The 26450-nt window shown below is 40.8% G+C and overlaps 1 protein-coding gene across 3 annotated transcripts in view; it reads right to left on the bottom strand.

Moving 5' to 3' along the window:
* The window catches only part of gsap (gamma-secretase activating protein), a 98171-nt gene that overhangs the window by 66972 nt on the left and 4749 nt on the right, over positions 1–26450 (bottom strand). For all 3 annotated transcript variants that reach the window (XM_073066621.1, XM_073066622.1, XM_073066623.1), the window contains exons 3-8: positions 22333–22389; positions 19468–19537; positions 18540–18596; positions 16936–17024; positions 2693–2762; positions 2409–2458 (exon numbers count right to left, since the gene is read on the bottom strand). In XM_073066621.1, coding sequence (XP_072922722.1) covers positions 2409–2458; positions 2693–2762; positions 16936–17024; positions 18540–18596; positions 19468–19537; positions 22333–22389 — 393 coding nt within the window. The remainder of the gene's footprint in view (positions 1–2408; positions 2459–2692; positions 2763–16935; positions 17025–18539; positions 18597–19467; positions 19538–22332; positions 22390–26450) is intronic.

Raw genomic sequence — 26450 nt, 5'->3', positions numbered from 1 at the left:
CTTGTACACCTCTATCATATCTCCTCTCATCCTCCTTCTCTCCAAAGAGTAAAGCCCTAGCTCCCGTAATCTCTGATCATAATCCATACTCTCTAAACCAGGCAGCACCCTGGTAAATCTCCTCTGTACCCTTTCCAATGCTTCCACATCCTTCCTATACTGAGGCGACCAGAACTCGACATAGTACTCCACGTGTGGCCTAACTAGAGTTTTACAGAGCTGCATCATTACATCACGTCTCTTAAACTCTATCCCTCGACTTATGAAAGCTAACACCCCATAAGCTTTCTTAGCTACCCTATCTACCTGTGAGGCAACTTTCAGAGATCTGTGGACGTGTACCCCCAGATCCCTCTGTTTTGGTTCATTTTTAATTTAAGACATGCAAGATACATGGTGCTGTAATGACTGAAATGGTACTGGTTGAAATGTTTTACACCCCAAACCAGATTGAAGGCCTCTCTGTCAATCTGTGCAGACTATTTCTCTGCAGCAGTAAGGAAACATGATGCAAAGGCTATGGGGGGGGGTCACGGCCATCACTCATAGCATGTGATATGACTGCACCTATATCATAAGGTGAGACACCAAAGACAAGCATCATTGGATGATGTGAATCATAATGTGTGAGTACAGTGTCTGACGTCACCATTTTCTTTAAGAAATGCCATTTCACACTGCTTTGTCCAATACCATTTCTTCCCGATTGGTAGTAATGAGTTCAAAGAGAGAAACACAGTAACCAGGTTTGGCAGGAACATGGCAAATCCTAAAAAGGACCACAACTGTGACATGTCCTTTGGCCTTGGGACATGCACCACTGCCTGAACTTTCTCAGCTCACTTGTGCAAACTTGTGTGTCAATGGCGTGACCACATGTGATACTTGGTTTAAAGAATTCACACTTGTTGCATTGTGCTCTGAAACACAATGCCTTGAGATTTTGGAGATGTTCCTTGTCATCCTCACCGGTAACAATGACGTCATCCAGGTAACACTGAGCTTGCTGCCAGAGTACAGGTACAGATGCTATTTCAAAAATAAGCCTATTATAGCAATAAATCCCTTTGAGTGTTTATAGTGAGAAACACTTTGGACTCTTCTTCCAGCTCCATCTGTAGGTACAACTTGAATTGATAGACATACTTGATCGAGCTGCTGTCTGGAAGACATTACACTTCTGCATAATGTCATCCACTAGAGTGTGACAATACAAATAAAACGTACTCGTATTTTAAAAATCACATGCATAATAATAACCTTGAAAGAGTATCCATATCTTCCAATTAGAGCAAGTACTGAGGTTAGATTCATCTCTGAAAACTCCTTGGTAACTAGTGCAGAGCCAACAACCTGTCTCTGAATGTGAACAAAACAAAAGAGATGGTTGTTGACTTCAGGAGGGCACGGAGCGACCACTCCCCGCTGAACGTCGACAGCTCCTCGGTAGAGATCGTTAAGAGCACCAAATTTCTTGGCGTTCACCTTGCGGACAATCTCACCTGGTCCCTCAACACCAGCTCCATAGCAAAGAAAGCCCAGCAGCGTCTCTACTTTTTGCGAAGGCTGAGGAAAGTCCATCTCCCACCCCCCATCCTCATCACATTCTACAGGGGTTGTATTGAGAGTATCCTGAGCAGCTGCATCACTGCCTGATTCGGAAATTGTACCATTTTGGATTGCAAGACCCTGCAGCGGATAGTGAGGTCAGCTGAGTGAGGTCATTGGGGTCTCTCTTCCCGCCATCACGGACATTTACACTACATGCTGCATCCGCAAAGCAAACAGCATTATGAAGGACCCCACGCACCCCTCATACAAACTCTTCTCCCTCCTGCCGTCTGGGAAAAGGCTCCGAAGCATTCCGGCTCTCACAACCAGACTATGTAACAGTTTCTTCCCCCAAGCTATCAGACTCCTCAATGCCCAGAGCCTGGACTGACACCTTACTGCCCTATTGTCCTGTTTATTATTTATTGTAATGCTTGCACTGGTTTGTATGCAGTCCTGGGTAGGTCTGTAGTCTAGTGTAGTTGTTTATTTTCTCTGTGTTGTTTTTTACGTAGTTCAATCTGGTTTTTGTACTGTGTCATGTAACACCATGGTCCTGAAAACCGTTGTCTCATTTTTACTATGTACTGTACATAGCAGTTATGGTCAAAATGATGACTGGACTGGACTGGACTTGACTTCTAAATTCAGGTAGATCTTGATTGCAGTTCACAATTTGAACATGTTCTTCAGCCACACAAGTACGTTATAAAGCAACTTCTGAAGCACATTGTATGACTTCACTTTAGAAAAGTTAAACTCTTAAAACCAGCTTTGCCCAACCTTCTCCCTAAAGCAAGTTTTGGCTGCACTGTACAACATTCACATACTTAGTGAGTCTAATATATCAAACTTACCACTTTGTAACCTTCTTCAACGACCATTCTTATACGAATATATTCAATATCTAAACACAAACAAAGCTGATTTTAGAATGTAAAATGTGCCGGGAAGAAAATGTATTTCTAAATACCAGGCCTACAATCTCCCCCTCTACTCTCACTTTCCAAATATTGACGAAAAGAATTGGACAACTTGCTTGGACAAATGCAACACCATCCAGAGGGATTGCAATATGTTGATGCGTTAAAACCCTAGTTATTCCCTTTTTTAAAGTAAAATAATCAATCATAAAACTTACATCTATCTTCTGAAACTATGAGCAGGTGGCTTTCAGACAACAGCTTTGAATCTGAATCTTGATAGAGAAACTGTAAAAACACATTAAAAGATTGTAAAATTTCCAGACATTATTTTTAAAGAGCTGATGCACCTGATTAGTGGCAGACAAATATAGTTTCAGAATGCAAATGAAGAACTTTCCAAATGTCAAACTGAACCACTTAAAAAGGGTCCTTCACTTCAACACTAAATAGGGAACTACATACTGTATTCCTTCAATTGAGACTATTTCGAACATTTTTCAAGGTTAGCTTGAAATGAACATCAATTCTGAAGCAACGTCCACACTACGCCGGATAAATCCATAACCGAAGCTTTTTCTCTTTGTTTTTACCCTCTGTCCACACTAAAATGGCGTTTTTGTCCCCCGAAACCGGAGCTTTTCGGAAACACTCTCCAGGGTGGGTATTTTTGAAAATGCTGCTCGGACAGATCAGTGTGGATGGGGTAACCGGAGACTTCTGAAAACGCTGTCAGATGGCAGCGCGCTATTTCATTGTTTTTCTGAACGCAAGTTAACAATTTCAGAACAGATGGCAACGAGACTGAAGCCAGAAGAGTTAGGAATGTACTCACCAAATACTTTGACCCATAACTTACTGAATAAATAAGTATACTCACTTTGCCCTGTTTTCTGACCTTGCCCGTATGAAGGTGGTTTACCTATTTATTCAAGTACTTCTCTGACAATAGATGTGTAACAGCCTAATGTAACATTGTATGGAAATACAAGACAACACTGATGCAGACATGTTTTATACATTTAACAAGGCGCTTTATTAATGCAACAGAGTTAGTCAGTTTTTCAATGTTCGTCGTCAGCCGGGTCAATCTGTCTGTGAACGCCCTGTCGGTTGCCGCCGTACGCTCCAGTATTCGTTTTTTTGTTTACTTTTAAGTTCTCCTGTGCGAGAGCCCACAGCTGTCCGTCATTTTAAGTTTTCCTAGTCTGTAACTACACAAACGCGCACTTTTATGGCGAAATTCAACACCAAACATGTCGCTTGTTTTTGGTACGTGTCCTGCGCATGCGCAGGAGGAGGAGATTTGCCGAAATCTCGGTTTCAATGTGGATAGAGATATTTTTAAAAATGCATAATGTGGACGCCTATCGTTTTTACGCGAAACCGGCGTTTTCAAAAATATCCGGTCTAGTGTGGACGTAGCCTGAATGTAAAAGACATTTCAGATATTTGTAGGTATAATGAACAAGATATTCATACACAACAACACTACTTCATTTCAGATTACTTCCCACATTCATCACCTGTGAAATAACAATCAGGTCAAAATATTTTGCTAATTTCTCCCCGAATTTGATTGCCTCAACGAGAAGAACATTTCAGTAAACAATAACTGGCTTTAGTGATTCTGGACAAGATGATGGAGAGAAAAAAGAAAAAAATGCTTTCAAGTGCTAATTGCTATTCTTGCAATAATGTGTAATGGTGTAGAGCAGGCAAGAACTGGATTAAGTTAAACTGGTGCCTGAATTCACATTTCTGGGAATATATCCAAGGACAGCTTGTGGCATTGATATCAAACCATGGCATAATATTACTTATTTCCTCCTGCCAGTCAGTAATCTTCTATCCATGTTGGTACCTTTCCTGTAATACCATTTATAATATTAATAATATTAGTAAAGAAACAATTATCACAGGAACTAAAGTGGTTTATGTTCACACCCAATGGGGGAGTAACACACACAAAATGCTAGAAAAGCAACGAATGAAGAGTCTGCCTGGCCTGCTGAGATCCTCCAGCATTTTGTCTGTGTTGCTTGGATTTCCAGCATCTGCAGATTTTTGCTCATTCGTGAAGGAGGGTAACATTATGTTTTCATCTCCACACACAAAATCTTATTCACAACTTCAGATTTTCTAAGCAAATTTTAGGAGTTTTCAAAAAAGAGTTCTGCTTCAAAATACATCAGAGAAGAGACAATATAACATCTCCAGTGTAATTATTTATACCTACTGAGTGCATCCAGAATTTTGTTTCTGCCCTTCTTGAGCAAACCAGATCAGCAAAATCAGCTAATCTAGAAGTTTCTTCAATAATTTCTGGCGATCTCAGCCAAAGTTTTCATTAAAATACCAGCTGTCTGCTGACCCAATTATTGCAAAGCCTGACCCAGAACTGGAATTTCATATAGAGGTGAGTGCTGGTACCAAATAACACTCAGCTCTGAACAATGGGCTGACAAGCCACTTGCAAATGAAATGCAAATTACTCCTTAGATATCAAACCAGTGTCGGTGGATATTGTTTACTTGATTTTCATTAAGCCTTTGTCAAGGTACCACACACTGCTAACCAAGAGCCTGTGGTATTACAGGAAAGATGCCAGCAAGGAGAGAAAATTACTCTCGGCCTGAAACGTCGACTGTACTTCTTCCTATAGATGCTGCCTGGCCTGCTGCGTTCCACCAGCATTTTGTGTGTGTTGCTTGAGTTTCCAGCATCTGCAGATTTCCTTGTGTTTGCGATAGAAAATTACTGACTGGCATGAGGAAAAGAATAGGAATGAAGGAGACATTTTCTAGTTGGCTGCCAGTGACTAGGGGTGTTCTGCAGGGGTTGGTGTTGGGACCACTTCTTTTCATGTTATACATCAGTGATTTTGATAACAGATTGATGTCTTTGTTACCAAGACTGCGGACAATACGAAGATAGGTGGAGTAGCAGGTAGTATTAAGGATACTATTATAATATTTATTATATATAATTTATTATTATTATAATATTTACTTATTATTATTTAATTTACTTATTATTTATTTATGGTTTTATATTGCTATATTTCTACGCTATTCTTGGTTGGTGCGACTGTAAAAAAAACCCAATTTCCCCTGGGATCACTAAAGTATGTCTGTCTGTCTGTCTGAAACAGGAAGGACTTACGACAGATTAGGAGAATGAGCAAAGAAGTGGCAGATGGAATATCATGTAGGAACTGCATGGTCATGCACTTTGGTAGAAGGAATAAAGGCACACACTATTTTCTAAGTGGAAAGAAAATCCAAAATTCAGAGGTGCAAAGGGGCTTGGGAGTCCTTGTACAGAATCCCCTGAGGGTTAACTTTCAGTTGGGCTGGTGGCATGGGAGGCAAATGCTTTCATTTCAAGAGGACTAGAATATAAAAGCAAGGAAGTAATGCTGAGATTTATAAGGGAGTACTTTGGAATACTGTGAGCAATTTTGGGCCGCATTTCTAAGAAGGGATGTGCTGGCATTGGAGAGGGACCAGAGGAAGTTCATGAAAATGTTCCCGGGAATGAAAGGGTTAATGTGTGAGGTGAGTTTGATGGCTTTGATTCTGTACTCACTGGAGTTTAGAAGAATGAGAATATCTCATTGAAACCTATTGAATATAGAAAGGTCTAGACAGAGTTGATGTGGAAAGAAAGTTTCATATAGTGGAGTGGGAGTTTAGTATCAGAAGGCACAACCTCACAATACATCCCTTTAGAACAGAGATGATGAGTTTCTTTAGCCAGAGGGTGGTGAATCTGTGGAATTCATTGCCACAGATGGCTATGGAAGCCAAGTCTTTGGGTATATTTAAAGCGGAGTAAGGGCATCAAAGATTATTGAGAGAAGGCAGGAAAATGAGGTTGAAAGGGATAATGAATCAGCCATGAATGATGAAGCAGACTCTGTTATGTATTTAAATACTCCAGGGACTTTAAGTAATATTGTCAACATTTTTTGTTTTTTTAAACATTTCATTATGTGACGTCATCACGCCACCATGTCACATGTGCACATCTCATTTAAAGTAAAAATAAAACAAAGACATGTTCTTCTGGGTTCCTGTTTTATGTTTTGAAGTTCCAAAACATAACAGTGGTGACAAGTTTTAAGCAAACCCAAGATGACTGTTGAAGCGCAGTGAGACCATCAAGTTAAAAAAAAAAGCGCAACACATGGAGACAGACAAGTTTAAAAAAAAGAAAATGGACAGATTTATGGATTTTTTAACAGTGAGTACTGGTTGATAATCATAAATAAAAAAAACAGCAGAAATGGCTGACGACATCAGAAAGACAGACACATCTGATTGCACAAAAGATAATTGGGTGTTGTATACTGAGTGAATTGAGCAGTATTTTGACACCAATGAAATAGGAAATGAAAAGTGACTGCCAGTTTTGCTGAATGCATTGTGTGCAAAGGCATACAGTTTGCTTAGAAGTTTAACTGCTCCCAACAAAACCAGCCAAAATGAGCTTGCTGATGTTGTGAAGTAATGCACAGAAACATTCTGAGAACTGAAACAGATGATTGCAGATGCTTTAGGTTTCCTAAGCAGAATCAAAAGGAAGGAGAGTTCACTCCAGTGTATGTGGCTTCTTACAGAAGAAGTTCTCTAAGCATTGTCAGTTCGGTAATGGCTTAATGATACACTAAGACATCATCTAGTTTGTGAAATCTTACCAAAAAAAGCATTCAAAAATGGCTCCTAACTGAAGCAGAACTTACATTTAACAGAGTAGTTGAAATAGCTGGATCAATGGGAACAGCAGACAGAGATGCAATTGAGTTGCAGTCAGGAACAAAGATGAGAGTGAACAAACTTGCAACGTCTAAACAGAAACCAGCCTGGCCGAACAAATACTGTTACCATTGTGGTTGGGGGGCCTCACATACACCAGACCAATGCAGGTTTAAAGGTGAAACTTGCAGAAAAGTAGGACACATACAAAGAGCATGCCAGGCAGACAAAAATAAATGGACTGCTCAGGAAAGAAAAAAAGATAAAAAGTCAAGTTGCAGTTTCAAAAAGAGCACTAATCTACATGAAAAATCTGATTATGATGGGACTGACACAGGGCTGGGGGCCCTTGACTTTTACAATGTGAAAACTAACAAGAGACAAGCAATATGGCTTACACCAGAACTGATATGCAAATTGATTAAAGTGGAATAGGACACCGGCTTGCAAGTTTCAGTCATTTCACAAAATGAGTTTGAATGGCACTTCAAAGATACTGAACTGAAACCGCCACATACCATTTGTAATAAAGTAGCCAGTGAGCTAGATCACATGGAGGCAAAAGGAATTCTTTCCAAGGTTGAGTGGAACCCATGGGCAATGCCAGTGGTCCTTGTAGCTAAGAAGGATGGGTCTGCCAGTACCGGTGGTGATTTTATAGTCAGCATCAACCCAGAACCCAAAGCAGATAAATACTCTCTGCCCAGGATAGAGGATATCTTTGCAAATCTTTCTGGAGGAAAGCTATTCAGCAAAATTGATTTAGCTGAGGCCTACTTACATATGAAGATGAAAGAAGAATCAAAAGGGTTTCTCACCATAAGCATTCACAAAGGGTTTTATCAAGGCTGTCCGGGCACTCTGACAACATCATCGTTACTGATAAGGATAACAAGTAACATCTCTAAATTCACAAGATAGTGTTAAAAAGATTAAAAGATTATGGGCTCAGAGCGCAATGTAACAAATGTGAATTCTTTAAACCAAGCATCACTTACTGTGGTCACACCATTGATGCATAAGGTTTACAAAAAAGTGCTAAGAAAATTCAAGCAGTGGCAGATGCCCCAAGGCCAAATAATCTGTCACAGTTGCAGTCCTTTTTAGGGTTTGTCAATTACTGTAAGAGGTTCCTGCCAAACCTAGCTACTGCATTTCACCCCTTGAATTCATTAATACAGATAAGAAAGTAATGACAAAGGAGAAGCTGCTCGATCTGCTGCAGTGTAAGGTGGCTTTCAAAAAGTTAAAGGAAATGGTGACATTAGACACTGCACTCACACCGTTATGATCTACAACACCCAGTGAAGCTTGCCTGTGATGACTCACCTCATGGTATTTGTACAGTCATGTCAGATATTACAAGTGATGGAAGTGAAAGTCTTGACATCACGTTGCCTTACCGCTGCAGAGAAATATTACGCACAGATTGGCAGAGACGCCTTGAGACTGGTTTGGCATGTAAAATGCTTCAACCAGTAATTATACGGGAGAAAGTTTATCCTCATTTCTGATCACCTACCACTAGAGTCCATTGTCAATCCACAGAAGGGTGTTCCACTAACAGCAGTAGCTTGAATGTAAAGATGGGCTCTGTTTCTTGGAGGACACAACTAAAAGATCAAATTCAAGAGGACCACTAACCATGGAAATACTGAAGGAGTACCCTTGGAAAAGGAAATGTATGAAAAGTTTGCAAAACAGGACATTTCCTTTGATGTATTCTCCCTAGTGCAAATTGAAAGTCCCTCTATTAAGACAGAGATGATCGAAAGGGAAACTTGAAAAGAGCCCCCACTGTCTCAGGTCTACATGGCAACTCAAAATGGCTGGAACGTGTCACAGAAATTTCAGTTGCCCCATTTTTACCAGTGCCAGGATGTATGTTGGTTGCCTTGTGTGGGGATTGAGAGTTGTACCATCCAGAGAGCTGAAGTGTTGGAGGAGCTACATGCGAGTCATCTCAGCATGGTCAAAACGGAAGTGTTGGCTTGAAGCTTTGTCTAGTGGCCTGGGATAGATCAGCAGAACAAGAAGCTCGCCAAGCACTGTTCAGGATGCCAACACATGCAGAAGAAAGATACCCAGAGCTGTCAGAACCATTTCCTGCAGTCATCTTCTATAACCACTATGGAGGCGGCCCTAGAACCTGAAATTGTTTCACAGTCACAACTTTCTCCTGCCAAGCAGAGTGACTCAGACACCTCCCCCCATTGTTAGGAAAGACATTATCCCACATGAGTAATTAACCTTCCACAGTGGTTAAGCCTTAAGTTCTGAATGGGACAATTTAAAGCTTATTATGCTGTGGGTGTCTATATTGTAATTATATTACATTGTGTACTACATATATGTGTATACAATTTGAGATGCATTCTATATTGAGTTGGAGTTTATAACTGATGAGGGAGGAGTGTCATGTATTTAACATTTCAGTAATATTTGAGTAATCTTGTAAATAATATTGCAACACACACAAAATGCTGGTGGAACGCAGCAGGCCAGGCAGCATCTATAGGAAGAAGCACTGTCAATGTTTCGGGCTGAGACCCTTCATCAGGATATATTTATTGCTTGATTAAGCATTATTTTCATAATTACTGACAGATTACTGAATGCAAGCATTTTCTGCCATATTACAATTGTAACATTAAACATGCACGAGTCCAGTTCAAGGGTCAGCATTTTTTATCCATATTATGCTACCATATCATAACACAAGGGTGACAGACACGTCCTTAGGATACAGGCAGTTCCAAATGGAATCTGGCATCTAGGGTTGCACATTGCATTGTAGATGAAAATTCACTATCTTCTGTCACGCAAGCGATAGAGATTTGGGCCTGGATCCGACAGCAATCTCTCGCTGGTGGATATCTATTTCGATCTGAGCAATGATGCCAATCAGATATTGCAGAAGGACTGCATAAGAATGAAGACAGTACCAAGCAGATCACATTTTAAATCATAATCTTTTCATCACAAATAATCAGATGGAGAACAGCAGGGTAAAAATGCAATGGAACATTTTGGAAAATAGGCCACAGCATAGGTAAAAGAATAAAGACATAACAAGTCATCTAAAATTCCTTACTCTGCAATCTCATGCACAAATAATGACACCACAAAAATCTACTGTAGACCAATGATGACAAACTACCAAAACTCAAGCCTGGGTGTCAAAGTGAAACCCAAAAACAACTGAAATCATACCCAGGACAAACATGGAATAAAACAACAATGTCTGAACTTTAAAAAATATATTTTTATGTCTGTTCCTAAAAATATCTTTCCAACTTGCTTTTGAAAATAAAAGGTGATATGGAATTTTCCATGCTATTTACAACATGGAAACATATCAATACACCATCAATGCCAAGTCTATCCTGGTTCTCTCCACCTCAAAGTTCAAATTTATTATTAAGGTATGTAGATGTTACCATATATTAACTTGAGATATGTTTTCTTGCAGGCATTCACAGAAAATGTTACAACAGAATTTATCAAAAACTGTACATAAGCACACCAAGACTGATAAACAACCAATGTGCAACAGATGATAAATTATGCAAATAATACTTAGAACATGAGTTGTAGAGTATTTGAAAATGAGTCTGGAGGTTGTAGACTCAATTCGGAATAGTGGTGATTGACGTTATCCTCACCTTTTGGGAGTCTGATGGCTGTAGGGTAACAGTTGTTTCTGAACCTGGTGGTGTGGGACCTGGGGCTTCTGTAGTTTTTGCCCAACAGTAGTAGTGAGAAGATGGCATGGCCTGGATGGTGGGGTGGGGGGGGAGGTGTTCTTGGATGATGGATGCTGCTTTCTTGTGACAGTACTGCATGTAAATGTACTCTACGGTGGGAAGGGCTTTGACTGTGATAGACTGGGCCATACCCACCACTGGAAGCATACTGTCACCAAAAGACTTCGATGGCTGAAGTCAACAGCTCATTCTGAAAGATTAAGGCCAATCCTACCTTGGCCTCAGCAGCAAATTTGCATTCTTTCCCCATATCCCTTGACTCATCAGCTATCAATTTCCATTGTGAATGTATTCTCTGTCTCCTCCTCCACAGGATACAGAGTTCCAAAAATTATCAAGACTTTCAAAAGAATGGGAAACGGGATTTTTCTGAAATTGCCTCCAATTCTAGATACTCCTCTCGGAAACACATCCACCCGACCAATACCCCACAGAATATTTCATGTTTCAATTAGATCAAATCTCATTCTCCTATAGGTACAATCTGCTCAGTCTTGAAGAAGGGTCTCAGCCCGGTACGTCAACTGTTTATTCATTTCCATAGATGCTGCCTGACCTGCTGAGTTCTTCCAGTATTTTGTGTGTGTGTGTGTGTGTGTGTGTGTGTGTGTGTGTGTGTGTGTGTGTGTGTGTGTGTGTGTGTGTGTGTGTGTGTGTGTGTGTGTGTGTGTGTGTGTGTGTGTGTGTGTGTGTGTTGCTCTGGATTTCCAGCATCTGCAGACTTCCTCATATTTATGGTTATCTGCTCAACCGTCCTATAAATGTCAATTCCTTTATCCCATGAATAAATCTTCTCTACTTTACTTCCAATGCAAAGGTACCCTTCCTTAAAAAGTGGACAACAAAACTGTAATTTGTAATTCAAACAGGGTCCATTACCCAGCAGAAGGTACACCAAACCTCATTACTGTTACAATCCATAACCTTTGCGATAAAGACCAACACTCCATTTGCCTTACTTATCAGCTGCTGTACATGTGCAGTATGCTTACAGTTCAGGCTTCAGATAATTGAAACCCCAAATTTCTTTCTGCTGTGACCTTCTGTGGTATCACTCCTCTTAAATAATAACCTACTTTATCATTCTTCCTTCCAAAGAGGTTAATCTCACATCTTACATTGCATTTCATCTGACAACTTCTTTCCCATTCATTTGAACTGTCTACATCCTTTACACCATTTCTGTCCTCTCCTTGGCTGGAATCAACACTTGTCTCAGGAAGGACCTGGACCTGCTGCAATTTGCCTTTCGCCACAATAGGTCTGCAGCAGATGCGATCTCAATGGCTCTCCACGCGGCCTTGGATCACCCGGACAATTCAAATACCTATGTCCAGATGCTTTTATTGACTATAACTCAGCATTTAACACCATCATTCTTACAGTCCTGATCAAAAAGCCACAGAGCCTAGGCCTCTGTGGCTCCCTCTTTAACTGGATCCTCGACTTCCTAACTGGAAGACCACAATCTGTGCTGATTGGTAATAACATCTCCACCTTGCTGACAATCAACACTGGCGCACCTCAGGGATATGTGCTTAGCCCACTGCTCTACTCTCTCTACACCCATGACTGTGTGGATAAGCATAGCTCAAATGCCATTTACAAATTTGCTGATAATACAACCTTTGTTGGCAGAACTTCAGATGGTGACGAGAGGCCACACAGGAGTGAGATATACCAGTTAGTTGAGTGGTGACACAGAAACAACCTTGCACTCAGCATCAGGAAGACCAAAGAGCTGATTGTGGACTTCAGGAAGGGTAAGACGTGGGAACACAAACCAATCTTCATAGACAGCTCTACACACTGTCCTTACACATCTGGAGAAGAGGGATGCTTATGTGAGAATGCTGTTCTTGGACTACAGTTCAGCATTCAACACCATAATTCCCTCCAGGCTCGACAAGAAGCTCAGAGACCTCGGCCTTCACCCTGCCTCGTGTAGCTGAATCCTGGACTTCCTGTCAGATCGCCGGCAGGCGTTAAGAGTGGGCTCCCTCACCTCTGACCCTCAACACAGTCAGGACTGTGTACTAAGCCCCCTCCTTTACTCTCTGTATACCCATGACTGTGTCGCCACCCACAGTTCCAATCTGCTGATTAAATTTGCTGACGACACTACACTGATTGCCCTAATCTCAAATAATAATGAGGCAGCCTACAGAGAAGAAGTCATCACCCTGACACAGTGGTGTCAAGAAAACAACCTCTCCCTCAACGTCGCAAAAACAAAGGAGCTGGTTGTGGATTACAGGAAGAATGGAGACAGGCTAACAAATATAAACATCAATGGATCTGGGGTTGAGAGAGTGAACAGCTTTAAGTTCCACGGCATAAACATCACTGAGGATCTCACATGGTCTGTACATACTGGCTGTGTGGTGAGAAAGGCAAGATAGAGACACATTTCATTAGGAGTGTGAGAAGATTTGGTTTGTCAACTAAAACACGTGAAACTTCAACAAATGTACTGTGAAAAGCATTCTGACTGGCTGCATCACCGTCTGGTATGGGGAGGCGAGGGGGCTACTGCACAAGATCAAAATAAGTTGCAGAAACTCGTAAAATTAATCAGCTCTATCATGGGTACTAGCCTCCATAGTATAACCATAGAACATTAAAGCACAGTACAGGCCTTTCAGCCTTCCATGTTGTGCCGACCCATATAATCCTTAAAAAAAGTTCTAAACCCACACTACCCCATAATCCTTATTTTTCTTTCATCCATGTGCCTGTCCAAGAGGCTCTTAAATACTCCTAATGTTTTAGCCCCTACCACTATCCCTGGCAAGTCATTCCAGGCACTCACAACCCTCTGTGTAAATAAACTTACCCCTGATGTCTCCCCTAAACTTCCTTCCCTTAATTTTGTACATATGCCCTCTGGTATTTGCTATTGGTGCCCTGGAAAACAGGTACTGACTATCCACCCTATCTATACCTCTCATAATCTTGTAGACCTCTATCAAGTCCCCTCTCATTCTTCTATGCTCCAAAGAGAAAAGTCCCAGATCTGCTAACCTTGCTTCACATGACTTGTTCTCCAAACCAGGCAACATTCTGGTAAATCTCCTCTGCACCCTCTCCATAGCTTCCACATCCTTCCTATAATGAGGTGACCAGAACTGAACACAATACTCTAAGTGCGGTCTCACCAGAGATTTTGTAGAGTTGCAACATGACCTCTCTACTGCAAGACATCTTCAAGAAGTGGTGCCTCAGGAAGGTAGCACCCTTCACTAAGGGTCCCCACCACCCAGGACATGCCCTCTTCACACTGTTACCCGTCGGGAAGGAGGTATAGAAGCCTGAAGTCAACACTCTCAGCGATTCAGGAACAGCTTCTTCCCCTCTGCCATATGATTCCTGAATGGACAGTGAACTCTTGAACACAACCTCACTACTTTTGTTATTTCTGTTATTTTACACTATTTATTTTAACTATTCAACTGGCATACATATATATACTTAACGTAACTCAGTTGTTTTTCTTTATATTTATCATGTATTGCATTGTACTGCTGCTGTAAAGTTAACAAATTTCACAGCACATGCCGGTGATATTACACCGGATTCTGATCAATACCGCTAGTCACTTCACCCAGGTCCACCAAATAGATTATAAATAGTTGAGCTCCAACGCCGATGCCAGTGGCACTCACTAGTTGTGAGCTGACAATCTGTAAATCATTCATCGTCTGTTTGCCTGCAACCTCTCTGTGGCCTCCTGCAACTTTTCTCTCTTTCCAGTTCCAACAAATAGTCTCCAGCTAGAAACAATCATTCTGTTTCGCTTTGCACAGATTCTACATGGCTTGCTGAGTGTTCCCAGCGTCTCCCCATTTTGATTTCCCGTTAGATTTATACTCTATCCAACACAATAGGCACTTGTAGGGTGTCTAGGTGCTACTCCCACCTGTGACGTTTTACCATTAACGCTTCTTCTTTCCATCCAAGCCGATTTGGCACTTCAGCTTCTGAAAACAGTTCAGCCTTCATGCTTAAATAATCAGTCTCTTTTGGTAATGGAAGACCGCACGATTCCAGAAGAGAAGGGTGTTTTATAATCCTGTTAAGTAAACTCTATGCTCTTCTAGCTTGCTCAAAAACTCCCTTCCCAGTTTTGCAAACAAAACTTTCTAGCTTAACTATGCAAATTAACAGCTAATAAAGCCTTCGCATAAATACATCTTGAAACTTGTGAAGTCATATTATTGTTAATAAAAATTAAGTAAAACATCCTTTTTACAGAAAATATTACTTAATAATATATTGTCCCACCCCCTCCAACACAAACTTAAAGTCATTTTATGGTCCTTTGCCCAAAATTTACTTCCTAAATTCATTCTGGACTCAATGACAAATTAAAATTGATACTTTTCATACATTTGGACAATTCTTCTTTAAATTAAATATCACTCCATATAAATCATTGCCAAATACTACCTGCGCAATTTAATCACGTGTTTGCAAATCTACAATAAAACAATAAATTAAATTGTCAAAATTTATACTAAGTTCAAGGACGGGCGGTTTATCCATTCTAGGCATTGCAAAATAATTCCATAGTTGCAGACTGAGATTTGGTAAACCTTTCATTACTGTGAACTTTGTGAATATAGCTTATAACTGTATCTATTGGCACAATGACTAGAATAATTGTTTTCAAACACAATTGTAAGGACATAAAAGGAGAGGTTTTCCGATGTTAAGCCACTGAACACAAAAGCAGATCATTCAAAGTACATCAAGTAAATATTACTAAAAATAATTTTAAGTACTATTCTCCCTGAGTCATAAATACAGTATCATAAAAATTTTACTTCTGAATATGAAATTCAAAACTGTAAGTACAGTACTATTAACAAGGTACATATTATACACAAGATCTCTGAACTACAGATACCATTTCCCTACTGAAAAAACACACAGGATAATCGATGTAAATGCTTCTATGAACTTCATTTTAAAGCAGGAAAATCTTTGGGAAGCTACCGTATTTGTTGTTACATAAAGTTAAAGAATATCAAAAGGAGAGAAGTTCACTCTTCTATTTCCAATGGCATAGTGGCTTTGAGACACTTCATCACAAAGTCCTCCAACACTAACTTGTAAAACAGTTCATTTGCTCATGAGTTTTCACAACACTTTAAAAGGCCACAAAAGCCATACAGAAGGTTACTTATAGGGTTGAGGGATTGAATTTATTGGGGAAGTTGAGCTACCCTCCTTTGATCAAAGAGAGTTTGTAAGAGATTTGATTAAATTCAACATCATGAAGCACCAGGACATAAACAAAAAGAACCTCTTTCAATTTTCAAACATCTTTTGGGAAAAGGGCCAAAGAAAACATGAAGATCTTTTTTCAACCAGCAAGCCTTTATGATCCTCAGTACCTGTACGAATGGTGGAAAAAGATTCAGACAAGGTTTTCTAAATGAAACAGAAGAGGACAAGTTTGTGAAGGGCAAAATGAAAAGTCGGGCTATAGGAAGACAGCCAAAGAACAGGATGTGCTGGAGATCTCATTCAAAAAGCCAGCACAAGCAATAATTGTCTACACTGCCTTTGTTCTACAGCAACTCTCCCTGCATGCCGCATTCAACATTCAATTTTTCGAGTTAGTCCCTCGTCCTCATCTTATATCTTAAAAACTTTCCAGGCTAAGTCACTTGGAAGTTCTGCTCACAGGCTTTTGCCGATGTGGTCAGCAACAAGTCATTCAAGTCCAGTATCCTACTTTGACCCTGCACGATAGTTTGTACAGAGCATCTTATCTCTGCTTTTCATCCTTAATCTGGCTAAAGAACTGAAAAGTCTGGACAAAGATTGAAGGTGTCACTTCTGAGCCTCACAGCAAAATGGCAGGAAAGCTGCTCAAACTTTCTACAAAATAAAATCAAAATCAAGGTAGTAGTTAATGATAAATACCTGAACTTTGACATTCGAATCGACAGCTTTTAAGACTTTTGTATTATTGACTGGATGAATTTCAATCAACAAAGTCAGACATCTGGAGACTGCAATGAAAAATTAGAAAATGTGCAAAAACACAAAATGACACATTTTGATGAGGAGGAATTATAATTTTCCAGTAATAGTATTTTTGCAATACCACAACTAATTATATAATTCACTTGAAACAGAACATATTTCATGAAGTACAAAATAATGAATACACATTTTCAAGAAAGCAACAAACCTTTCTCACACAACTTTCTCAGAAGCCCCAGAACTACAAATTTAATCATCCTACAAAAATGCACAACATTTTATTCTGCACCAGACCCGGCACTATGAACTCAAAACTAGTCTCTCCATTTGATTCTGGAGTCATCTAGGGACTGGAATATGAGTTAATTACAAATTAATACAACAGATTGAAAAAGGCAGGGAACTAAATGTCCCATAGAATAATAGTAGTTGTAAAAGGATAGCAAGAAAGCTATAGGAATGCTTGGATGAAGCCAAAGTGGTTTTATTGAAGTGAACATCTATTGAAAGTGTCCTTTGAGAATGTAGCTACCAAGATGGATGAAAAATAGATATAGTATATGTTAGTTTCCAAAAATGGTAATCAATGAATTGCTTTATACATAAAAATGTAACTCAACAAAGTAAGGGTTTAGGGTATTCAGAATAAGGACTTTGGAATTACAGAACCTAGAACACTACAGCACAGTACAGGTCCTTTGGCCCATGATATTGTGACAACCTTTTACCCTACTCGAAGATCAATCTAACCTTTCCCTCCTGCAGAGCCCTCCAATTTTCTATCACCCATGTGCCTATCTAAGAGTGTCTTAAATGCCCCTAACCTATCTACTTTACTACTGCCTCTGGCAGCACGTCCCTACCATCAGCTCAGGTCAATGAATTTCTGTACTATCATTAGCAGAAGCAACAACTTAAGGATTCTGTCTCTTCTCTTCTTATCCTCTGATCTACCCATCTCCAAAGAAATCATCATGCATGATTACCCATTGGGATCTGTCACACAGTTCCAAAGCAATGGTTTCAGACCCACCCGACACAGCCAACACCTGGGTGTCAGTGCCTTTCTGCCTTTCTAATCAGGACACATGACAATTTTAAGATGCTCAAGTCTTTCCAACCCAATGTGCGGTTTTTATTCCATAAATGGAACATGTGTGTATAGCATGTTATGATTTTGATGGATTTGTCATTTACACAATCTATTGGTAACACCTTCGAGCGACAGTCAAGTGCCCAATGGCCGACCAATTATCATTTTGGGTTGAAGATTTTCACCAGCATTCATCAAGAATGCAAAGCAAATACTTCAAAAGTCTCAAGACATTGGGCAAATGTCTCAGGGCAGAATTGTATCATGTTTATCTGAATCTATAGCTAAATATCAAAATTTAATCCCATGCATAACTAGAAAATGAAAGCAAACAGATAATTAAATCCTTGAAACTGCATCCTTCAAAAATGATTCTTAAGTCTGAATAAATTAACAATTTCAAAAACAATTCAATTGAAAATTTGATTTAAAATGTTGCTAATAATACCTGCTCTGAATTTCTCTAATGGCAGGCTTCTTCCAGCAAACTGTAGGAAACTTACAGCTAAAATAAAACAAGAATTTCACAGAAAAATCAAATTCACTCAAATGATACAGCAATGTTTGATATACATTAAGAATTTTGATACAAGTTGCAGTCTGCACAGAAACACATTTACCGCTCCTCCAGATTGTTGATTCATTATGGTGGACTTGGCTCTGGTGTGCAACATTCACACAAATGTACACCATTGTACTTCAGAAAGGACATACTCTCAGGTAATGAGCTGCTGTGCCAAGAAGATGGAGCTCACACAACAATAAAGTGATTTCATGGCACTATGCAGAAACTGTCTATTGGGAAAGGTATTGGGTAGCAATCACTCAGTGCTGAGACTCAAGGGTCAGTGGTGTAGTGCCCTTTAAGTACCTACCTTGGGAAGATCTGTGCAGACGTTCAAAGAGGGGAAGACAGCAGCTTCCACTGCATCAAGCCTAAAGTGATGAGGTGGAATCAAGGAGTCCTGTGCAATAGCCCATACCCGTCAAATCTGCCAGGGTGCACGGAAGCTCTGCATCACAGTGTTGTGTGACCACTACAATCACCTCAGCCTATCCAAAGCCAGTCAGCCACCGACAGTGACGCACTCCACCATGCAGACATCACAATTGCATTGTTGCGCACGTGCCAGTGGAGGGCTGAGATCTCAGTCAGTTTCCTGACACAGCAGCTGGAACGCAGGCCACAATCACAGCACAGCAGGCTGGGAGCAATGCATCTTTCTCTGTAGCATGCTGCGCTTTTAACATTGATCCAATATTGCATTCACTCCTGGGAACAGTCCCAAGGTCTAAAGTGAGATGCGGGTTGATGTGTAACATCAAAACTAGTGTAACGTTTACTCTCTTCAAAAGTAGAAACTAATCTCACTCACCCAGCAAAGTTTTTTCCATGTTGATAGAGCAACTGATCAGAAACACTTCTTTATGAAAAGTATACAGCAGCTGGAATATAAAGTCACAGAGTCATAGAAAACTACAGCACAGAAACAGGCCCTTCAGCCCATCTAGTCCATGCCAAACGGCCTAGTCCCATCAACCTGAACCTGGACCATAGTCCTCTATACCCCTCCTATCCATATACCTACCCAAACTTCTCTTAATATATACATTTAATGTCAGAAAAATGTATACAATATACATCCTGAAATTCTTTTTCTATGCAAATATCCACAAAAACAGACGAATGCCCCAAAGAATGAATGACAGTTAAATGTTAGAACCACAAAGCCCCCCCAACTCCCCCTGCCATGCATAAGCTGCAGCGAAGCAATGAACCCCTCCCCACCAGCAAAAAAGCATCACCCCCCCCCCACCACCGAGCACTCAAGCGTGCAGCAAAGCATCATTAAAGACACCGACTTGCAGTACTCCAAAAACTATTCATTCACCCAGTATTCGACACACCACAGGCTCTCTCCCTAATAAAGAAAAAGAGGTATCCCTGTTTTACAGCAAGGGGGAGGCATAACAGAACAACTCGCTGATTCACGGTGTTAAAAGTCTGTTGCATCATTTTTTCCGAGCTCTGTCCCCAAAGATCTCGGGTCTCTGGGCACACAGCCAGATTGTTGCTTTCAATCTTCCACATGCTCCCACGACACATCAGGTGGCCACACCGGCCTTCATTCAGCTCGCCTCCAGAGCCACAAAGATCAGGCACCCTGACAGTACGCTAGTCTTCCAGGCCGTGTCCTTGACAACATTAAACAGTGAAATTAAAACTGCATCCACCACTTGTACTAGCAGCTCATTCCACACTCGCCACCTTCTGAGTGAAGAAGTTTCCCATCACGTTCCCCTTAAATATTTCACCTTTCACCCTTAACCCATGACCTCTAGTTGCAGTCTCACCCTATCTCAGTGGAAAAAGACTGCTTGCATTTACTCCCTGTCTATACCCTTCATACTTTTGTATACCTCTATCAAGTCTCCCCTCAATCTTCAATGTTCTAGGGAATCAAGTTCTAACCTACTCAGCCTTTCATTATAACTCAGATCCTCCAGTCCTGGCAACATCCTTGTAAATTTTTTCTGTAATCTTTCAATCTTATTTACATCTTTCCTGTAGGTAGGTGACCAAAACTGCATACAGTACTCTAAATTAGGCCTCACCAATGTCTTATAGAACTTTAACATATCATCCCAATTCTTGTACTCAATACTTTGATCTATGAAGGCCAGCGTGCCAGAAGCTTTCTTTACAACCTTATCTATCTGTGACACCACATTCAATGAATTATAGACCTGTATTCCCAGATACCTTTGTTCTATCACACTCGTCAGTGCCCTACCACTCATCATACAAGACCTACCCCAGCTGGTCCTCCCAAAGTCTGACACTTCACTCTTGCCTGCATTAAATTCCACCTGCCATTTTTCAGCCCATTTTTCCAGCTGGTCCATTTCCAGCTGCAAGTTTTGATAGTCTTCCTCGCTGTCCACTACATGCCCAATCTTGGTGCCAACTGCAAATTTGCTGATCCAGTTCACCATGTTATCATCCAGATCATTGATAGAGATGACAAATCAATTGATCCCTGTGGCACTCTACTTGTCGCAGGCTTCCAGTCAGAAAGGCAATCATCTATTATCACTCTCTGGTTTCTCCAGCCAAGTCAATGTCTCAACTAATTTACTACATCATCCTTAATGCTAAGCAATTGAAACTTCTTGAGCAATCTCCCAAGTGGAATCTTGTCAAAGGTTTTGTTAAAGTCAATGTAGACAACATCCACTGCCTTGCCTTTATCAACTTTCCTGTTAACTCCCTCGAAAAAATCTATTAGATTGGTTAGACATGATCTACCATGCTGACCATCCCTAATCAGTCCCTGTCTATCCAAACACTCATATACCTGGTCCCTTGGAATACCTTTCAAAAACTTTCCCACTACTGATGCCAGTTCACTGGCCTGTAAGTTTCTGGTTTATATTAGAGCCTTTCTTAAACAGTGGAATATTAGCTATCCTCCAATCCTCAGGTACCTCTCCCGTCACTAAAGATGACTTAAATATCTCTGTCAGGCCCCCTGCAACTTCTGCGCTTGCCTCTTACAGGTTCTAAAGGAACAATTTGTCAGGCCCTAGGGATTTGCCTCAGGACAGCAAACACCTCCCCCTCTGTAATCTGTATAGGGTCTATAACCTTGCTGCTGTTTTGCCTCACTTCAATAAACTCTGTGTCCAGCTCCCAAGTAAATACAGATACAAAAAAAACTCCATTTAAGATCTTCCCCCATCTCTTTTGACTCCATGCTAAATTAACATTCTGATCTTCCATTGGACCAATTTTGTCCCTTGCAATTCTTTTGTAGAAGTCCTTAGGATTCTCCTCCACCTTGTCTGCTAGAGCAACCTCATGTCTACTTTTAGCCCACCTGATTTCTAAGTGCTATCTTACATTTCTTATACACAAGTACCCCACTTGTTCCTACTGCCTATACCTGCTATGAACCTCTTTTCATCCTCCCTTAACCAGGGCTTCAATATCTCTTGAAAACCAAGGTTTCCTAAACCTGTTATCTTTACCTTTTACTCTGACAGGTACATACAAGCTCTGCACTCTCAACATTTCACTTTTGAAGGCCTCCTACTTACCAAATGCACCTTTGCCAGAAGACAGCCTGTACTGATCCACACTTGCCAGATCTCATCAAAATGAATAGCAAAATAAAATGGAGGAATAAAATCTAAGCAAAACTTTTACATACTGTGATCCATACATATATATTGTTTACCTTGTTCCGTTTTTGGTGAAGGTCATGCAAGCCAATACATGTGGTTCCCTTCTTACCCTTGAATACAAAAAAACAATTTCAAAATCTCCACAGTACTAAGCAATGCTTCCCTTCACCGACTCTATAGGAAGCACTGTTTCCTTAAAAACCTTTCAACTTTCATCATAACTTAGGCTTTGATGGATCTTAGAATGAGCAAATATAAAATCAAATCTCTGAATGTTAAAATCAGTGTTACCATTACTATATTATGTGGACAAATGTGGTGTGTATTATGCAACAAAAAGATGCAAGAGACCAAATGCTCAGATAAATAATAGCTCACAATTGCTATTACACCATAAAACATCCAGGCATATTTTCACTATTAAAATTGTAACCATTGTCATAAATCAATATTACTAATGTTAAGGGGAAGGTAAGAGATAAAACTGGTTATTTTATTTAACATCACAATATAGCTGCAGCCTCAAGACATAAAGTAATTTAGCACAGTGCTACCATTCATAACTCCCCAACCCACCCTCGCAAATCTCCCCATCACCCATATCTCTCCCATTGTAGAAGGTAGAACATTACAGCAAAGTATGGGCCCTTCAACTCATGGTGTTGTGCCAATCTTTTAACCTACTCCAAGATCAATCTAACACTTTCCTCCCACATAGCCCTCCATGTCTATAGCCCAACATGTCAGTCCATAGCCTCCTCTTGTCCCAAGATGAGGCTACGTTCAGTTTGGAGGAGCAACACCTTATATTGTATCTGGTTAGCCTCCAACCCACTGACATGAAAATTAACTCCTCTTTCTGGTTAAAAAAATTTCCCTCCCTCTCTCCTCTTCTATTCCCACTCTGGCCTCTTACCTCTTCTCACCTACCCATCACCTCCCCCTGGGTCCCCACCTCCTTCCCCTTCTCCTCTGGTTCACTCTCAGATTCCTTCTTCTTTTAATCTTTCCAATCAACCTGACTTACCACTTACAAGCTGTTCTCCTTTCCCCCCCCCCCCCGCCCACCTTTTTATTCTGGCACCTTCCCCCTTCCCTTTCGGTCCCGAAGAAGGGTCTCGGCCTGAAACGTCAACGGCTTATTCATTTCCGTAGATGCTGCCTGACCTGCTGAGTTCCTCCAGTATTTTGTGCATGTGGGTGTTGCTATAGTTTTTTTCTTTCATTTACGTGTCCAAGTCTCTTAAATGCCCCTAAGATATCTGCTTCTACCACCACTTTTGGAAGCTTATTCCATGCAATTAACACTCTCTGTGGAAAAAGTTTAGCTCTGATATCTGCCCCCAGTCCTCCAATCATCTTAAAATTATTTCCTCTTGTGATAACCATTGCTGCCTGGAAAAAAGGCACTAGCTGGCCACTCTATCTCTGCATCTTATCACCTCACACCTCTATCAAGGCATCTCTCATCCACCACTCCGGAGAGAAAAGCCCCAACTCATTTAACCTTTCCTCATAAGTCATGCTCTCTGATCCAGGCAGTATACTGGTAAATACCCTCTGCACCCTCTCTAAAGCCTCCACATCTTTCCTATAATGAGGTGACCAAAACTGAACACAATACTCCTGACTCACTCATATCATCATAGAACTCACCTCCCAAATCACCCTAGGCCTCTCTGTAGCATCCAAGGCTTTGAGAGCTACCGAGAGGGCAATGGAAGATCAAATAGACAGAAGATATCAAAGACGAGGGAGCACCAGGAACTAGAGGATAAGGATTGGGCAATGCCTTCCCAAGGGCCTGAGTGGGACCAAGGACTTTAACAAGGATCAGGGTCTGAGATTGATGATCAGCTAAACGACATGTGTAGGGAGGAGGAAATCAATGCCTCCACCAAGAGCCCCAGGGGTAACTCACCACATCATTCCTGTGGTGTTGGGACCCCTGCAGAGGTAAAGATTGGGGTTAGGCAACGGTGTGAAAAAGGAGGGGGAGGGAGGGGGAGGGGGAGAGGGAGAGTGTTTTTGTGTGTTCGCGCGTGCACTGAAATCAGAGAGATCGATGATTCAAGCATCAGACCTCTATTGCTCAAGTACTTCAGTTCATTATTCCAAACCCACCTGCATTCAACCCACACCCCATACCACCACACACACTCACAAAATCTTTATCCCTACCTGCTGTTTTTCCCACTTCCACAAAATGCGATTTTGATCCCAAGCCTTTGAAAAATGCAATGTCCTCTCAGTATCCTGGAGAAGCTCTCTGGTCGATGCAGAGAGACCTCAGGACTTGGGAATGGTTTGGTACTCTGATGGGTCAAGGAAGTGAGGGGTGATATGGTGATGAAAGGAATGAATGATAATGATGCATAAATATAACTGCTGGAGTTTACTGAACCTAATAAAGTGGCCATTGAGTGTATGCTTGCGGTTTTGTGTTGCTGTAGCCCATCGACTTCAAGGTTTGATGTGTTGTGCATTCAGAGATGCTCTTCTGCACACCACTGTTGTAATGCATGCTTATTTGTGATACTGTTTCCTTCCTGCCAGCTTGATCCAGTCTGGCTATTGTCCACTGATCTCTCTTATTAACAAGGCAATTTTGCTCATAGAACGGCCATGCACTGAATGTTTTTTTTCGATTTTCACACTGTTCTCTATAAGTTCTAGAGACTTGTGCGTGAAAATCCCAGGAGATCAGCAGTTTCTGGGATACTTAAGCTACCCCTTCTGGCACCAACAATCATTCGACAGTCCAAGTCACTTAGATCACATTTCTTCCCCATTCTGATGTCTGGTCTGAACAACTGAACCTCTTGACCATGTCCTCATGCTTATATGCATTGAGTTGCATAACTGTTTATTGCTGCCAAATGATTGGCTGATTAGATATTTCCATTAATGAGCTGGTATGCTGGTGTACCTCATAAAGTGGCAGCTAAATGTATTTGTAATAAATGATTATTCAGACAAAATTCCCAGCTGTACTTTGTATACAGTGGATTCTGGTTAATTGGGCCATCAATTAATCAGGGCAGCCACTTATTTGGGACAACTCTTAAAGAACAAAAGTTGAGAAAATTGCTGGGATTCCCTTCATTTACTTGGGACACTATGCTGTTTACTTGGGGCAGGACTGTTGTTGAATGGTTTCTAACTAGCGTCAGTCACGTGCACTTACACAACACCATACTTTGAGAGAACAGCTTGTAAATGGCATCAGTTGCATTTGTTTGTGTTCAAACAGCAGTGATTTTTGTCACTGATAGTTGGTGAGAAATATCCAGTAGATAACTCAGAACCGTTTTATTTACTCTGGCTTCCAGCATTCAGGCTTGGAGATGCCAGAAAGAGCCAAGAGTGAAAATGAAACAATTTGACTACTTCACCAAGTTAAATTCAACTACAGAGAATTTGAAGTAATCGACAATCATCTTGAATGTTACAATGAAAATTTGGAGGATGCAATCATCGAAAGCATTGGATGAAAGCAGTTCATTATCTGCACCAGGTGTCTGTGCTGATTTTGCTCACTTACAATCAAAAACACACTGAATAAATTTCTCCTTATTAAGATCTAATACACAGTTTTATAGTGCTGTTAATTTTGGCTAATTGGGGCAACTGCTTATTTAAGCCAAAATATACTGGTCACAGCATGTCCCAATTAACCAGAATCCACTCTGTACCCTTTCACATCGTTCAGTTGTATTCCAGAGAAATTCCCATGGAAGGACTGAGATCAAGCAAATTTGCAATTATCAGAGATGCAAAAAGACAAAATATTAATCCAAAATCATGCGTTAGATCAGCCATCAGTTGTGACAGGGCTTTCAGGTTACTAAACAAGGTTGTGCAGCAGCACCAAAAACAGTACATCTCATCCCGATGGCCTTGGCACACTTTCAATCGAAGGGGATTGTATGTCACCACCTACCCCAGTAGCTTTCGATGCACCTGAACCCACAGCTAATGTTGCCTACATAGGAAGACTGAACCTGTGGAAAGCATGTGGCCCAGATGGTGCCTCTGTTGTGTCCTTAGACCTGTACAGATCACTTATCGGGGTATTAGCATACATTTTTAATCTCCCCCTTCTTCAATCTGTCGTTCCCATCAGCTTTAAGAAGACCACCATCATCCCAGTACTTAAGAAAAACAAAGT

The sequence above is a fragment of the Hemitrygon akajei genome, chromosome 14 (genome assembly GCF_048418815.1).
Source record: "Hemitrygon akajei chromosome 14, sHemAka1.3, whole genome shotgun sequence".
NCBI lineage: Eukaryota > Metazoa > Chordata > Chondrichthyes > Myliobatiformes > Dasyatidae > Hemitrygon > Hemitrygon akajei.
The sequence above is the reverse complement of the archived record's forward strand: the minus strand, read 5'-3'. Positions and strand labels throughout refer to the sequence as shown.